This window comes from Brassica rapa, chromosome A08 (assembly GCF_000309985.2).
Source record: "Brassica rapa cultivar Chiifu-401-42 chromosome A08, CAAS_Brap_v3.01, whole genome shotgun sequence".
NCBI classification, from domain to species: Eukaryota; Viridiplantae; Streptophyta; class Magnoliopsida; order Brassicales; family Brassicaceae; genus Brassica; species Brassica rapa.
Window position 1 is genome coordinate 1,863,058 of NC_024802.2, and position 17,659 is coordinate 1,880,716.

At 39.5% G+C, this 17,659-nt stretch overlaps 2 protein-coding genes across 2 annotated transcripts; both read left to right on the plus strand.

Annotated features, from left to right (window-relative positions):
* The first annotated feature begins 7,902 nt into the window (after positions 1 to 7,902).
* On the plus strand, positions 7,903 to 13,221 carry LOC103832840 (myrosinase 4). Its single transcript, XM_033277472.1, has 13 exons — positions 7,903 to 8,091; positions 8,219 to 8,279; positions 8,397 to 8,455; positions 8,553 to 8,628; positions 8,750 to 8,827; positions 8,916 to 9,003; positions 9,128 to 9,371; positions 9,479 to 9,597; positions 9,735 to 9,952; positions 10,035 to 10,066; positions 10,184 to 10,280; positions 10,371 to 10,473; positions 10,558 to 13,221. Exons 1-13 carry the CDS (start codon positions 7,903 to 7,905, stop codon positions 10,724 to 10,726), a joined length of 1,533 nt encoding a protein of 510 aa, XP_033133363.1. The 3' UTR covers positions 10,727 to 13,221.
* Positions 12,950 to 15,522, plus strand: LOC103833212 (myrosinase 4-like). The gene is made up of 8 exons (XM_033277473.1): positions 12,950 to 13,138; positions 13,266 to 13,326; positions 13,444 to 13,502; positions 13,600 to 13,675; positions 13,797 to 13,874; positions 13,963 to 14,050; positions 14,175 to 14,418; positions 14,526 to 15,522. Exons 1-8 carry the CDS (start codon positions 12,950 to 12,952, stop codon positions 14,670 to 14,672), a joined length of 942 nt encoding a protein of 313 aa, XP_033133364.1. The 3' UTR covers positions 14,673 to 15,522.
* Positions 15,523 to 17,659: the final 2,137 nt, after the last annotated feature.

Genomic DNA, 17,659 nt, shown 5'->3' on the forward strand with positions numbered 1-17,659 from the left:
TTTCTGTGAGACTATGGTGGTTAGAGAGGTACAAGATCCTTAGCTTAAGGGAATCCCCTGAAGTCAAAGGCTTGAACTCTGTTTAACGTTGCTAAAAACTCACGGAAACTAGATTGCTATCCAGGAAACCCCAGAGAAAATTTCGTTTTTCAACAGAGATAGAGCCAAAAAACAACGTTGAAGCTGAGAGATTCCTATCTGTTTCTAGAGGGAGAAACTACTTTCTGGTTGCAGAGGTCTTGAAAACCAGAAGAGCCTTCTTTCATCAGTCAGGAGTCATCGTCGGCCGGCGAGATGGTAGAGACGGCGGTCCCTCCGACGAGGTCGGGGGAAGAACCCGGTGTGTAATTCTGCAGGACGTTGGACGGACCGGAAGATAATCCCGAATCGGGAAACAATTTGAATTTTCTGCAGAAAGTACAGTGGATAAAAGGTAGTATCAGAGAAAGGTGATCGTTGGAGCTAGTGGGTAGAGAGCTCTCTCGATTCTAGTGCCTGGGAGAGAATTTTTATACAAAAGCTCTCTTATTTTTTTCTAAGAACCTCATAATTAGCTTGTACTTTGTTTTATTTACCTTTCCCAAGCATAACATCTCATCATCTAGGACATGCATGCTCTCTTTTTTGTTTTGGTAAAAACTACGAGATGCTCTTATTTGATCATTACCACCTTTCTTTAACAAAATAGCCAAACCAAGGATATGATGTCTAATTTAAGTGCCAAATCATATAATTTTGTGTTATTTTACTCCTCTCATTTATTTTCAATTTTTAGAAAATGTTATTTTACCCGACCACAGAAACGCCACACATAGCTTCTCTATTATTTCCAGACATGAAATATGGAGGTGAAACAGTGTACCAAAAGTTTGTCATGCTAATAATAATTGATTGTATAAGATGCATCCGTCCTGAAATACTAGCGACTAGTAAGTTTCTTCATGCTTCTTATTGCAATTAGGAGTCCTAAATATCTGAGCGGGAGTTAGTCAATAAGAATTTCAAGTGAGGTTGCTATTTCTGGCATGAAGATCATTATGTGTCTTCCCAGCCATGTGTATAAAATATTTTATTCATGCTTATGGCTAAACCCCAAACACTTGTGAAGAAACATTTTCAAAGAGAAGACGGCATCCTTCTATGAGGCAGTCTAATTGCTTAAAACTTTCATTTATATATATATATGTGTATATATAAATGTTTTTTATAGATTTCAGCCGACCAAATTAATGAACTTTCATTTCACCTATTCAAACTAATACATATATATTATATGTGGTATATCATATGAGAATTTATTATAACATATATTGTGCAAATTATTCTTATAGCACATTAGTTTAAATAATAAGTAAAATTATTTAAAATTTATTCAACCTATTTATACGTGATATTAAGTTTTAAAGCTATTTTGAATACACTATTGATTTTAGCTTATATCAAATCAATAATTTACTCAATTATTTATCATTCGACTGCTATGTATATGCAAAAACAATAGTTTATAGATGATTAAATATTGTGTTCCAAAAAAAAAGACGATTAAATATAAACCTGAAATTTTTTTTCCCTAATGTAATTGTATACCTTGATCGATGATTAAAATAGATGGTGCAAAATTTTGAAATTTACTTTCAAAATAATCAAAATTAAGTTTACATTTGAATTAACTTATTCCTATTGAAACTTACTTTTGAAACAAAACTAACTTCAACATAATACGAGCAATAAACTTGATTTAGGTATTTATTTACTATAAAACCAGAATATCATGTTCGTAGATGTTATAATAATAGTTGTTTTTTGCCAAAATGTGAATATCATATAAATATGAGAAGAGTTTGTAAACTTTACAAAAGGGAGAATACTATGTTAAGTTGACCTTGGCAAAAAATAAACAAGGCCAAGCCAACAGCAAAATTTTCCTAAAAATCTGAAAGCTATTCATATCGCAGCCATTCCTGCATTAGATGCTGGAACAGGGCAGTCTTCCTCTTTCCTAGTATTGTGTCCCTGATGTTGCAATCAATCTTCTTGAATAAGGAGGCAGGCGTTTGAGATACACCGTCATGAAGACGTTTGTTTCTCTCAGTCCATATACTGGCAATTGTGGTCTGAGCAGCAACGCGTTTAAGAGTCACGCTCACCACCGTATCCCGAAGCCTCATCCAGTCAGTAAAAGCAACCCAGGTATGGAACCCCCTATGGGAGTAGCCAAGTCTCCTCAATACGTAGCCCCAAACAGCTCCGCTAACCTCACAGCGTAGAAATAAATGATCTCTTCTTTCATCCACCAAGGAACAAAGGCAGCATAGTGAAGGTATTTGCATTCCCCACGCGACCAGTCTAGTTCTAGTGGGTAAACGGTCCTGATGAGCTACCCAGGTAGTGAAAGCATGGCGGGGAGTGTGACCTTTGAACCAAATATTTTGGGTCCAGCGCTGTTCCGTTGCTCTGTTCCTTACTTGACTCCAGGTTTTACTCGTGGAGAACTCCTGCAACTCATTCCCACCCACCTCCCACACATAAGAATCATCCGTAGCACTTAACGAGGGGAGAGGGATGGTAGTAAGGTGTAGGTGAAGCTCCTCAGCAGCCTGGGAACGAGCTCCCCTAAGAAGCCATCCTTCACTATTGCAAGCATCCTTCACCAGTGCATATTCATCAATTTGCAGTTCTCTCGGGCCAAGTTCTCCAAATCGAGTGATGAGAGGCCCAAGAGGCGTCCAACGATCATACCAGAAGCTTAGTCGTTGCCCATTGCCCACTTTTGCCTTCAGGAAACCTGCTGCAAGACCGCGCATAGATAGCAAACTTCGCCAGGGAGAAGATGTAGCTTTTGAAACATCTATAGCCCAAAAATTTCCTCCTTTTATTCTGTACTCTTTCACCCAGGAAGCCCACAGCGAGTCGTTTGCAGTGAACAGCCTCCAAATCAGCTTCAAACAGAGAGTTTTGTTCCAGCGACATATGTCTCGAAGGCCCAAACCCCCTTCCTTCTTGGGGAGAGTTACAGTTTTCCAAGCCACCTTTGCAATGCTCTTCTTCGTTTCAGTCCCCCCCCCAAAGGAATTGAGAGCATAGAGATTCAATCTTTTTAATGCAATTTTTAGGAAGGATGAAAGCGGATGTCCAAAAGTTGATAGACCCATATATTACCGATGATAGGAGTTGCTTTCTTCCGGCAAAAGATAAGGCTCTAGCCGACCAGCAGTGAAAGTTGGCAGAGAGTTTATCAATCAGAGGCTTATAATCATGCAGTCACAGCTTCCTATACAGCAAAGGGAGACCTAAGTAACGGATTGGCATCTTTCCAAGGGCGAAGCCATGCTGAGAGATCTCTGAGGCTTCTTCCGAGTTCAGGCCCGCAGAAAAAAGTTCTGTCTTTGCTTTGTTCATTCTCAGCCCCGACCAAAGAGCAAAGTCCTCCATTGTTGCCGCTATACATCTTATCGATTCAGCAGTACCATCAGTGAAGATCATCAAGTCATCAGCGAAGGATAAATGAGTGACCTGAAGTGTGGAGGTGTTAGGATGGTAGCCAATAGATCCATCGAGATATTTCCGCTTCAGCTGTTGGGAGAAGACCTCAAGGGCAAGGACGAACAGGTAGGGCGAAAGCGGGTCTCCTTGCCGAAGTCCCCTAGTTCCCTTAAAGTAGCCACAAGATTCACCGTTGATGGCCACTGAAAACCGGGTAGTTGTTAAGCATTTCTTGATCAGGTTCCTAAACACCAACGGGAAATCCAGAGCTTCAAGAGTGAAGAGGACAAACTCCCAGTTTAGCGTATCGAAAGCCTTCTGAAGATCAATCTTAAGCATGCATCTTTTAGAGATTGTCTTCCAGTTGTACCCCGAGACAAGTTCTGTGGCAAGTAACACATTCTCCACCAGTAATCGACCCGGAACGAAAGCTGACTGAGAGGTAGAGATCAAATTCGGGAGATGGCTTTTCAGTCTGTTAGCTAGGAGCTTGGAGGCCACTTTATACACTGTGTTGCAGCAGGCAATAGGCCTAAACTCCGTGATCTTAGTAGCATTGGTCTTTTTAGGGACCAAGATAAGTAGAGTCGCATTCCATTGCTGCAACAACTCGCCTGTAGACAAGAACTCCTTAACAGCATCAATTAGGTCCCTACCCACAGCCTTCCAGTTTCCAGTGAAGAATTCAGCCGGGAATCCATCCGGACCTAGGGATTTATTTTTTGGAAGGGACAGGAAGGCTTTTTCAATCTCGAGATCAGTGAACGGCTCGCCGAGGGTAGAGATGGCTTCGGCAGAGCATTTTACTTCCATGATCGTAGCAATTTCAGCAGGAGAAGTAGTTGTTGGCGCATGGACACCTCCGAGGAGCTGCTGAAAATAGTCCACTGTGTGGTTTTTTATTCCATTTAGGGTGTCGATAACACAGCCATTGTTATCCATCAGGAAGTGAATGTGGTTTTGAGCCTTTCTTGATCGAATGGCTCGATGAAAGAAGGCCGTACCCGCATCACCCTCCACTGACCATTGTACCCTTGACCGTTGGTGTAAAAATCTATCCTCAGCCTTAGCCAAAGTGAACCATTTGGTATGAGCGGCTCTCTCTGCAGCAGCGGCATCCAAGCTTGGTGAAGATAGGGATACTTGCTGGCAGTCAGTGAGATGATCAAAAGCCTCTTTTACCCGCTTCTCAATGTCAGAGAAGTTGTCCTTGTTGAAAGAGCGGATAATAGGCTTCATTTCCTTTAGCTTCTTGGAGACACAGAGCTGCCGCGACCCATGGAAAGGCATAGAATTCCAAGTGGCTTTGACAAGTTCCTGGAAGTCTGGATGAGAGTTTAGATGGGCAAAGAACCTAAAGGGTCGCTTTTGGGGAGGCTTTAGCTGGTCCAGGAACGTGCAACATGGACTGTGATCTGATATACCAGGCTTTCCAAAGACAGCAATAAACTCCGGAAAAGTCTCTAACCATTCCTCATTGCATAGTACACGATCAAGCTTTTTAGAGACCGTCGAGTTTGACCAAGTAAACGTGTTTCCACTATACTGAAGGTCAGTTAATAAGCATCGTTGAAGGCATTCCCGGAAGTCACGCATACCTCTAGAGGAGGTAGAAGGGTCGGCGCGAAAGTGCTCCGAGGGACTGATAATTTCGTTAAAGTCCCCTAGCACAATCCAAGGAAGACCGCAAAGCTGAGGAGAGCATGAAACAGATTCAAGCTCGCTCCATAATAGTCTTCTTTCTGTCCGACAGTTAGACGCATAAATAAAAGAGACCACGATCTCGCTAGCCTGAAACGGGAGCTTGACAGAGCAAGTGATCATTTGCAGAGACTTAGCGATAATTCTGACCTGCACAGAAGGCTTCCAGACAATCCAGATTTTTCCAATATCGGAGAATTCATAGTTTCCCTCGAAAGACCAAGTGGGCAGGATGTTATTCATTATTGGGATAGAATTTGGCTGCTGTACATGCGTCTCAACGAGACAACCAAAAATAGGATTGTATTTACGAATCCATCTCCTAAAACCACGCCGCTTCACTGAATCATTTATTCCTCTAATATTCCAGCAAAACAGATCCATGAAAAGGTTTGGAGTTAGGGGGTTAAAGGGCCCCTAGCCCTAGCATTCGCTTTCGCTCGCTTCTTGTATCTCTTGGAGAAGAATTCGATGAACTCATCCCCATCATCTGATAGGATTTCCCCCTCTTCAGAGGCTGGGGTATCAGAGGAGGAGCCAGAAGAACCAGTACTTATCTGTTGGGGATCTTCGAAACACCCTTCAGCTGAAAGATCTACACATAGACTTCCCTTTGATAGGTCATGAGATACAGAGACCGAGCTTCCAGAGTGACTTTGAGAGTCAAGGGGAGCCATGTTTTCAGCAATGAAGGGGAGAGGGGATCGTGTAAGAACCTCCTTATAGGCGGGGGCAGCAGCAGCTGTTTCCGTTTGAGTGCCAACCGGTCGTTGTGAAACAGGCAGGTTAGCATTTTTGGGATCCACCGAAGGCTGTCCAACGATAGGGAGAAGGCTTTTTATCGGTTTCTTTCCCTCCCGCTTCGAAGCCTCCTTCCTCTCGTGTTTTTCCTTTCCAGCAACTAAGTGATTTGTGCAGGGGCACAAAGCAGTAGGATTCTTCACTGAGTTACAGGTCAAGCAAGTTTTTGGAGCATGCTTACATCGTGTGATAGTATGCCCAAACTTCTTGCAGTAAGAGCAGAGAGAAGGGAGCCAAGGGCTGGTAACTGCAATTCTTCTAGTATCTCCGCTCTCAAACCTCGCATTGACAAACTCTGGAAGTGGCTTCCTCGGGTCGATGACCGTGTACACCTTTGCTACCTCAATGTTGGTGAGGTTTTCCGTAGCAGGATGTAAACAGATTGGTTGTCCAACCATCCCCGCAATCTCTTTCAGAGTGTCTCTGTTGAAGAACTGGAGTGGAACTCCTGTAAACTCAAGCCAGACCGGCACCGTCTCCAGTTCAGGTTTGGTCTGCTGAATACCTGGAGACCACTTAGTGACAAACATGGTTTGCCCATCGATTTGCCACAGACTCTGCTTCAAGATGCGTCTCCTAGCATTTGGGCAGAGAACGCGGAAGAGAAAGGCGTTTCCGTCCATTTTGTTTACGGTGATGTCCCGTCGATGAGGGCTCCATATACCGTTAACAATGGCATGGATAGCTCCTCTAGCTGGGGGTTCCTCGTAGAACTGTCCCAAGATGAAGTATTCCCAGGCTTTCTTATTTTTCTCGACAACCTCATTTGGAATCGTAACACAAGATTCGCCAGAGTCCAGAAGGAAAGGTGTCTCCTTTGGCTCTAGTTTTCCAGAGGCTTCCTTGACAAATCCTTTCCAAAGGTCCGCTGCAGATGGTGACTGAAGCGCAGGGGTAGTTGCGGCTGCTTCCTTAAGAGCAGGTGCTAGGACATCGGCCTCTTTGCTAGATGCAGGCGGTGTGGCTGCAGCTAGGGTTTCGAGATCCGTTGTTTCGGTTTGCTTGGCTAGAGAGGATTTGGGGTCCTCCTGGGCAAGCGAAGGGGTCTGAGACACCTGAGCGGTAGATCCGGTCAGAGGGAGGTCAGATTTGGGTTTCGATTTAGCGGCTGAAGAAGAGTCAGGCGCTGACGATTTCTGGGAAAAGGGTGGGGATTTGGTCACTCCAGTGGGGAGACGACCAGAAGGCTTCTTTTTCGGGGGTTTCTTTTTGGCCATGGAGGCGGGGAGGGGCCGCCGCCGAGAACGGCGACGGTGGAGGTGAAAGGAAAGGGATCGCGTCTTGAGAGAGAAATTTCAAGGCGCGTGGGGCGCGTGTTTATTCTTCGTTATGTTATAATAATAGTTAAACGTTAATTATACTAATACAGTCCCTTAGAATAGGGTTTGAAGTTTTGTATTCGACAAATCATATTTTGCTTAGGAAACAAAGATTGGGGCATTAATTATGAGTAGTATACATTACACTAACGTAACCTGAATCAGAACTTCGTTAAGAAATCTTGTAAATCGAATTGCACAATAGATGATACGTAGTCTTAGATCCGATTAAAAAATTACAATATTAACTATAGCTAAGAAACATATATTCTGAAGCATATATCTACAGGTACATATCTTGTGGAGCTCTGTATGCGTATTATACACATAAGAGAAATATGATGAGCATGCCGTAGAACTCCATTAGTTATCTATTTGTTTATTAGGGATATGTTATTATTTTTATTAGAAAACAAGACAGCGTGAGGTGGAGAACATGCATGCAAGATCAAATTGAAGTCATATATATTTACGTAACAAGTTTACTTGAACCCCATGCAAGTCCCATGCACTCAAACCCTTCTATATAAACCCCTCCAAGTTCATCATCCAGTCATAATCAAATTAGCCATTACACAAACTACAAAGTCTCTCAACCATGGCAGTTCCAAAAGCTCACTACTCTCTAGCCATCCTTGTCATTCTCTTTGTCGTTTCAAATTGCCAAAATGCCTGCAATCCAGAATGCAAGGCTAAAGAACCCTTCAACTGCGATAATTCTCTTACCTTCAACCGAACTGGATTTCCAAAGAACTTTACTTTCGGTGCAGCTACTTCCGCGTACCAGGTATAAATTTATATATCTTCCTCATGACCGTTCTTGGGCATACTGTTTTCTTATTTTTGTAGATAAAAGAATATTTTCAAAAAGAAAAAAAATTTCCAATACAATCGCTTTTTATTTGTTCAACCAGATTGAGGGTGCTGCACATAGAGCCCTTAATGGATGGGACTACTACACTCATAGATATCCAGGTTATAAACCAATTAATTACCCTATTGATCAACATTCATTTGGACATATGGGAGAGTGTATATATAAATATTAGAAAGACTGGACATGCTCACATTTTTCTGTTTGTTATGGTACAGAAAGGGTTCCAGATCGCAGCTCCGGAGACGTTGCTTGTGATTCGTATGATCTTTACAAGGTGAGAGGCTATATATCTGTGTATACATATAGGAGACAGTTGTTCCAATTTGGAAATATTATTTAACTCTGGAAAAATTCATATATAATTTGAACAGGAGGATGTCAAATTACTGAAAAGATTGAAAGTTCAAGCATACCGACTCTCCATAGCCTGGTCAAGGGTCTTACCAAGTAAATACAGAAACACAAACATACGTCGCTTTTTCAGTCATGAATTTATATAATTGGCAAAATTAAGAGTTTTACGTTCTATATATATTTGACTCGTGAAATTTGTGATTATAAATTTTAGAGGGAAGACTGACTGGAGGAGTGGACGAGAACGGGATAGCATACTACAACAATCTCATTAACGAGTTAAAAGCTAATGGTAAATTGAAAATATAAATACTACTCAATCATTTGATTATATCTGTGGTATATATGGACGTTTAACTAACTTTCGTACGTGATTACAGGCATAGAGCCATTTGTGACTATATTTCATTGGGATGTTCCCCAAACTCTAGAAGACGAGTACGGAGGCTTCTTAAGCCCGCGTATAGTGTAAGTGCAATAACTAGTTTTTCTTCTTCCAAACTTGTCTTTCTTTCACTTAATTAGGTTCTATATATATGTACATTGCATGATCAGATCTATCTATAATTTAATATGTATGATACACGAACAGAGAGGACTTCAAGAACTATGCGGAGCTTCTATTCCAAAGATTCGGAGACAGAGTCAAGTTTTGGATCACTCTAAACCAGCCTTACTCTCTCTCATCCAAAGGTTATGGAGATGGATCATATCCACCGGGAAGGTGCACTGGCTGTGAATTTGGAGGTGATTCTGGAACCGAACCTTATATAGTCACGCATCACCAACTTCTAGCCCATGCAGAAGCTGTATCTTTATACCGAAAAAGATATCAGGTTCATCTAAAATAAATCTATTATGAATCTCTTTTTATTTTCCTTGATTAGTTCAATTTTTTTTGTGTGGTATATTCTTATTCTATAATCTTAAAAATATTATGCAGAAATTTCAAGGTGGTAAGATAGGAACGACCTTGATCGGGAGATGGTTTGCCCCGCTAAACGAAACTAGCGATCTCGACCAGGCTGCTGCAAGACGAGCATTCCAATTCTTCGTTGGATGGTACGTATATATATTCTCAATGAATTGACTCTCAAGACGCACACATATGTAGCAACTTAAAGCCTCTGTCACGATCATATAGACTTTTAAAAATATTGCATCACTAAGTTACAAAATTTCTTCTTGCATATATGAAGGTTCTTGGATCCATTGGTGTACGGAGAATATCCAACGATAATGAGAGAACTCGTTGGAGACAGATTGCCAAAATTCACACCGCAAGAATCAGATTTAGTTAAGGGATCACTTGATTTTCTAGGGCTGAACTATTATGTTACACAATATGCAAGCGACGCATCTCCTCCTCCTCAGACACACCCTAGCGTCTTAACCGATCCACGAGTTACTCTTGGATGTATGTGAAACCTTTTTCGTATTTAGTTTTATACATATGTTTCGGTTCATAGATCAATCATTATTCTCTTATTGTGTTTCAGATTATCGCAATGGAGTACCTATCGGTGTTGAGGCTAGTATCATTTTTAATTCGGAATAACATGTTTATATATATGTATCTACTTTAAGAGATTGCCACATTTATATAGTAACTAATGAGTCTCTCCTTTTTTGCTTTTTTCTTCTCCAGTCTCCAAGCTTTGTCTACTATCCTCCAGGGTTTCGTCAGATTCTAAATCATATCAAAGACAACTACCAAAACCCACTTACCTACATCACCGAAAACGGTATCTACATACATACCAATATAAACATGCTTAACCATGAGAATCCTACGTACGTGTTCTTATTATATAACCTTTGTGTTAAAATTTCAGGAGTTGCTGATTATGGAAACTTAACGGTATCAAATGCTCTTGCCGATAACGGACGAATTCAAAATCATTGCAGCCATCTTTCATGTCTCAAATGCTCCATCGAGTGAGTTACAATTATTCCTACTTTATCATATATATACATACTACATATATCTTGATACGTTAACATTATTTAAATATATTACAGGGATGGTTGCAACGTAGCAGGTTATTTTGCTTGGTCATTGATGGACAATTATGAATTTGGAAATGGTTACACTCTCCGGTTTGGTATGAATTGGGTCAATTTCACTAATCCTGCTGATCGAAGAGAAAAAGATTCTGGGAAATGGTATTCTAGGTTCGTCGCAAAATAAGGGGAATTGATAGACAAAAATCAACCCCATATGTATCCAACCTTTAATCCACTAAGTACTGGACAATATAAATTATGTTCTTCAACTTATAAAAGCTTATGTGCTGTGTGTTGTTAATAATGTTGTAATAATTGGACCTTAACTCTTGGCCAAATCATAAATATATAAAAACATTTATATGACGTGCGTTGTACTTATAGCTTGTACTTTGTTTTATTTACCTTTCCCAAGCATAACATCTCATCATCTAGGACATGCATGCTCTCTTTTTTTGTTTTGGTAAAAACTACGAGATGCTCTTATTTGATCATTACCACTTTTTTTTAACAAAATAGCCAAACCAAGGATATGCTGTCTAATTTAAGTGCCAAATCATATCATTTTGTGTTATTTTACTCCTCTCGTTTATTTTCAATTTCTAGAAAATGTTATTTTACCCGACCACAGAAACGCCACACATAGCTTCTCTATTATTTCCAGACATGAAATATGGAGGTGAAACAGTGTACCAAAATTTTGTCATGCTAATAATAATTGATTGTATAAGATGCATCCGTCCTGAAATACTAGCGACTAGTAAGTTTCTTCATGCTTCTTATTGCAATTGGGAGTCCTAAATATCTGAGCGGGAGTTAGTCAATAAGAATTTCAAGTGAGGTTGCTATTTCTGGCATGAAGATCATTATGTGTCTTCCCAGCCATGTGTATAAAATATTTTATTCATGCTTATGGCTAAATTAACCCCAAACACTTGTGAAGAAACATTTTCAAAGAGAAGACGGCATCCTTCTATGAGGCAGTCTAATTGTTTAAAACTTTCATTTATATATATATGTGTATATATAAATGTTTTTTTATAGATTTCAGCCGACCAAATTAATGAACTTTCATTTCACCTATTCAAACTAATACATATATATTATATGTGGTATATCATATGAGAATTTATTATAACATATATTGTGCAAATTATTCTTATAGCACATTAGTTTAAATAATAAGTAAAATTATCTAAAATTTATTCAACCTATTTATACGTGATATTAAGTTTTAAAGCTATTTTGAATACACTATTGATTTTAGCTTATATCAAATCAATAATTTACTCAATTATTTATCATTCGACTGCTATGTATATGCAAAAACAATAGTTATTAAATATTGTGTTCCAAAAAAAAGACGATTAAATATAAACCTGAACAATTTTTTTCCTAATGTAATTGTATACCTTGATCGATGATTAAAATAGATGGTGCAAAATTTTGAAATTTACTTTCAAAATAATCAAAATTAAGTTTACATTTGAATTAACTTATTCCTATTGAAACTTACTTTAAAACAAAACTAACTTCAACATAATACGAGCAATAAACTTGATTTAGGTATTTATATACTATAAAACCAGAATATCATGTTCGTAGATGTTATAATAATAGTTAAACGTTAATTATACTAATACAGTCCCTTAGAATAGGGTTTGAAGTTTTGTATTCGACAAATCATATTTTGCTTAGGAAACAAAGATTGGGGCATTAATTATGAGTAGTATACATTACACTAACGTAACCTGAATCAGAACTTCGTTAAGAAATCTTGTAAATCGAATTGCACAATAGATGATACGTAGTCTTAGATCCGATTAAAAAATTACAATATTAACTATAGCTAAGAAACATATATCCTGAAGCATACAGAGCCGGCCCTTGCCATAAGCCAATGAAGCATTGGCTTCCGGCCTTATTATTATTACATATAATATCAGCCACAAAATCCACAAAAGTAACTTTAGTCCATTGGTTAAATGGTTCTATCCTCTGTGAGAGGTTAAGGGTTCAATCCCAACCAGCCACATTATTATTTTTGGCTTGTAGCCTCAACAAAACAAGGACCGGTTCTGGAAGCATATATCTACAGGTACATATCTTGTGGAGCTCTGTATGCGTATTATACACATAAGAGAAATATGATGAGCATGCCGTAGAACTCCATTAGTTATCTATTTGTTTATTAGGGATATGTTATTATTTTTATTAGAAAACAAGACAGCGTGAGGTGGAGAACATGCATGCAAGATCAAATTGAAGTCATATATATTTACGTAACAAGTTTACTTGAACCCCATGCAAGTCCCATGCACTCAAACCCTTCTATATAAACCCCTCCAAGTTCATCATCCAGTCATAATCAAATTAGCCATTACACAAACTACAAAGTCTCTCAACCATGGCAGTTCCAAAAGCTCACTACTCTCTAGCCATCCTTGTCATTCTCTTTGTCGTTTCAAATTGCCAAAATGCCTGCAATCCAGAATGCAAGGCTAAAGAACCCTTCAACTGCGATAATTCTCTTACCTTCAACCGAACTGGATTTCCAAAGAACTTTACTTTCGGTGCAGCTACTTCCGCGTACCAGGTATAAATTTATATATCTTCCTCATGACCGTTCTTGGGCATACTGTTTTCTTATTTTTGTAGATAAAAGAATATTTTCAAAAAGAAAAAAAAATTCCAATACAATCGCTTTTTATTTGTTCAACCAGATTGAGGGTGCTGCACATAGAGCCCTTAATGGATGGGACTACTACACTCATAGATATCCAGGTTATAAACCAATTAATTACCCTATTGATCAACATTCATTTGGACATATGGGAGAGTGTATATATAAATATTAGAAAGACTGGACATGCTCACATTTTTCTGTTTGTTATGGTACAGAAAGGGTTCCAGATCGCAGCTCCGGAGACGTTGCTTGTGATTCGTATGATCTTTACAAGGTGAGAGGCTATATATCTGTGTATACATATAGGAGACAGTTGTTCCAATTTGGAAATATTATTTAACTCTGGAAAAAATCATATATAATTTGAACAGGAGGATGTCAAATTACTGAAAAGATTGAAAGTTCAAGCATACCGACTCTCCATAGCCTGGTCAAGGGTCTTACCAAGTAAATACAGAAACACAAACATACGTCGCTTTTTCAGTCATGAATTTATATAATTGGCAAAATTAAGAGTTTTACGTTCTATATATATTTGACTCGTGAAATTTGTGATTATAAATTTTAGAGGGAAGACTGACTGGAGGAGTGGACGAGAACGGGATAGCATACTACAACAATCTCATTAACGAGTTAAAAGCTAATGGTAAATTGAAAATATAAATACTACTCAATCATTTGATTATATCTGTGGTATATATGGACGTTTAACTAACTTTCGTACGTGATTACAGGCATAGAGCCATTTGTGACTATATTTCATTGGGATGTTCCCCAAACTCTAGAAGACGAGTACGGAGGCTTCTTAAGCCCGCGTATAGTGTAAGTGCAATAACTAGTTTTTCTTCTTCCAAACTTGTCTTTCTTTCACTTAATTAGGTTCTATATATATGTACATTGCATGATCAGATCTATCTATAATTTAATATGTATGATACATGGACAGAGAGGACTTCAAGAACTATGCGGAGCTTCTATTCCAAAGATTCGGAGACAGAGTCAAGTTTTGGATCACTCTAAACCAGCCTTACTCTCTCTCATCCAAAGGTTATGGAGATGGATCATATCCACCGGGAAGGTGCACTGGCTGTGAATTTGGAGGTGATTCTGGAACCGAACCTTATATAGTCACGCATCACCAACTTCTAGCCCATGCAGAAGCTGTATCTTTATACCGAAAAAGATATCAGGTTCATCTAAAATAAATCTATTATGAATCTCTTTTTATTTTCCTTGATTAGTTCAATTTTTTTTGTGTGGTATATTCTTATTCTATAATCTTAAAAATATTATGCAGAAATTTCAAGGTGGTAAGATAGGAACGACCTTGATCGGGAGATGGTTTGCCCCGCTAAACGAAACTAGCGATCTCGACCAGGCTGCTGCAAGACGAGCATTCCAATTCTTCGTTGGATGGTACGTATATATATTCTCAATGAATTGACTCTCAAGACGCACACATATGTAGCAACTTAAAGCCTCTGTCACGATCATATAGACTTTTAAAAATATTGCATCACTAAGTTACAAAATTTCTTCTTGCATATATGAAGGTTCTTGGATCCATTGGTGTACGGAGAATATCCAACGATAATGAGAGAACTCGTTGGAGACAGATTGCCAAAATTCACACCGCAAGAATCAGATTTAGTTAAGGGATCACTTGATTTTCTAGGGCTGAACTATTATGTTACACAATATGCAAGCGACGCATCTCCTCCTCCTCAGACACAGCCTAGCGTCTTAACCGATCCACGAGTTACTCTTGGATGTATGTGAAACCTTTTTCGTATTTAGTTTTATACATATGTTTCGGCTCATAGATCAATCATTATTCTCTTATTGTGTTTCAGATTATCGCAATGGAGTACCTATCGGTGTTGAGGCTAGTATCGTTTTTAATTCGGAATAACATGTTTATATATATGTACCTACTTTAAGAGATTGCCACATTTATATAGTAACTAATGAGTCTCTCCTTTTTTGCTTTTTTCTTCTCCAGTCTGATATCTTGCATATTTACATTGTTTTATCCATTTATTCATATGCATTTTCATCATATAGATTAGGACTTAGCCATGTCTAGGCTGCATTTTGCATGCATATGTCTCTATCAGGTATTTGAGTACCACATGGAGTTTCTGGAGACATTTGGGTGCATTTGGAGCTCAAAAGGAGGTGATTAGAGTGATCTTTGGACGAGCACTGCCGGAGCGACCTCTCGGAGCGACGGCATGAGGTCGCTGTGCACCACATCCCGGAGCGACTCATCCAGAGCGACTGCACAAGGTCGCTCGCGTTTTCACGTCTGGAGACACACATTTACACCTCGGAGCGACCTTCCAGAGCGACGTGCTGAAGTCGCTCCCGAAGCTCAGAGCGACCATACCAGAGCGACAGGGAGAAGTCGCTCGCGTTTTCATCACCCGGAGACGCGAGAACGAGCCCGGAGCGACCTCTCGCAGCGACACAGCGAGGTCGCTCCCGAAGTCTGGAGCGACTTGTCGGAGCGACGGGCTGAGGTCGCTCCGTGTTTTGTTTCTGCTCGAACTTGTGATTTCTCAAGGGCATTTTGGTCATTTCATTATGCACGTTTTTATTTTCTAAACCTATGTTTTATTACTCTGTAAGCCACCAGGAGGCAGATCATCTTTGTTCTTAGAAAAACCACCAAAAACCTTTGGAAAGTGATCTCTTTGAATCAATTGATCAATTTTGTTATTGAAATTCTTTTTTTTTTTTTTTTTTTTTTGAAAGAATTTTAAATTTATTCAAATCAAAAAAACCTGTTTACAGAAAAACCTGCTTCCTTTTCTATACATCAGACTTATAGATTAAACTTTAAAAAATTTCATAAACTCAAACTCTATCTTCTTCCAAACCACACTTCCATGGTCTTCTCATACTTTCTGCCATTTTTCCTTCTCAATGATGTGATTCTATTCCTAACCAACTTGTCTAATCTTGCAATCAAACAAGCTGCTGGCTGAGATGTTTCACCAACCCTTCTCACATTTCTCTCATGCCAAACTGCATATAGCACTACTTGGAAGCTATACCTCAGTAGAAATGTCAGATTTCTCTCATGTAGACCATTTGCCAAGAACTGAATGATCTGAGACCATCTATGTAGACTTCTATTGCCCGCCAAATCACCAATAGTTCCATACCAAACTTCTCTAGAGTAAAGACACTCAAAGAATAAATGATCTCTAGATTCAGTTGCCGAGTTACATAGCCAGCAGGATGATATGGCTCTAGGATTCCAGCGAAGAATCCTATCACCCGTTGCTATCATGAACTGCAAGCCATGTTATGAAGGAGAATTTAGGAGTACCTTCCTGGAACCAAATGCCTTTGTGCCACATCACTCTTGGCGATTTAATTCTGATCAGCTCCCATGTTTGCGTGAGGAAGCCTTCCTTATAGTAGCCTGTCTCCCTTTTCCACAGACATACATCTTCCATCTGATTAAGGCCTCGGTTTCGCAAAGCCATAATTTCCTGCTCTATCTGTCGGGAAACAGGGTCTCTGTGATCCCTAGCTTTGTATGTCTGAACAACCCTCTCAACTGTAGAATTTATAGGTATGCCAAGCATGAGACACCCTCTCTCTCCAGTTAATTCAATCAATTTACCCAATTGAGACCATCTTTCAAACCAAAAAGATGTAGTAGAACCACTGTTAATCTCCACTTTAGTTAGCTGCAGAGCCAGCGGTCTGAGCTGTAATAACTTCTTCCACATCCATGATCCAAGGCTACTCTTCTCCTTCACACTCCAGAACGATCCTTTACGTATAAGATACTTCCAAATCCACTGCACCCATAAAGATGATCTTGCAGTCAAAATTCTCCCAATCAGCTTCAAACAAGAGACTCTATTTGCTTCCAAAAGATTTCTCAAACCTAATCCTCCCTCTTCTTTCGGTTTACATACGTCTATCCATGCAATCTTTGCTTTCTGAGCTAACAGTGCCGGGCCAGACCAGAGGAACGCAGAGCATATACTATTAATTTCCTGTATACACATATTTGGCAAACGGAACGCTGCCATCCAGAAATTGATGATGCTATATAAGACGGAACCAATCAACTGCAGACGACCCGCAAAGGTGAGATGCCTTGCAGTCCAGGAAGATACCCGAGCTCTTATTCTAGATATAAGAGGACTATAGTCTCGCACCGTCATTCTTTTAGTTAATAGAGGTAAGCCGAGATATCTTACCGGAAGAGAGCCTGCTTCAAAAGGGAATTGATCCAGTATAGAAGCACTATCCTCTGCTTTAACTCCAGCCAGATATAAAGTAGACTTCTCTAAGCTGATATTAAGCCCCGACATTCTCGCAAATTCTTTAAAAACCGCCAAAATGCCTTCAATAGATCTCTTCTTTCCATCTGAGAACACCAATACATCATCCGCAAAGCAAATG

Coding starts and splice junctions, on each gene's coding strand:
- LOC103832840 (XM_033277472.1), top strand. CDS start 7,903: ATGGCAGTTCCAAAAGCTCACTACTCTCTAGCCATCCTTGTCATTCTC. Junction 9,372..9,478: donor TATACCGAAAAAGATATCAG/GTTCATCTAAAA, acceptor AATATTATGCAG/AAATTTCAAGGTGGTAAGAT. Junction 9,598..9,734: donor TTCCAATTCTTCGTTGGATG/GTACGTATATAT, acceptor GCATATATGAAG/GTTCTTGGATCCATTGGTGT.
- LOC103833212 (XM_033277473.1), top strand. CDS start 12,950: ATGGCAGTTCCAAAAGCTCACTACTCTCTAGCCATCCTTGTCATTCTC. Junction 14,051..14,174: donor TTCTTAAGCCCGCGTATAGT/GTAAGTGCAATA, acceptor ATACATGGACAG/AGAGGACTTCAAGAACTATG. Junction 14,419..14,525: donor TATACCGAAAAAGATATCAG/GTTCATCTAAAA, acceptor AATATTATGCAG/AAATTTCAAGGTGGTAAGAT.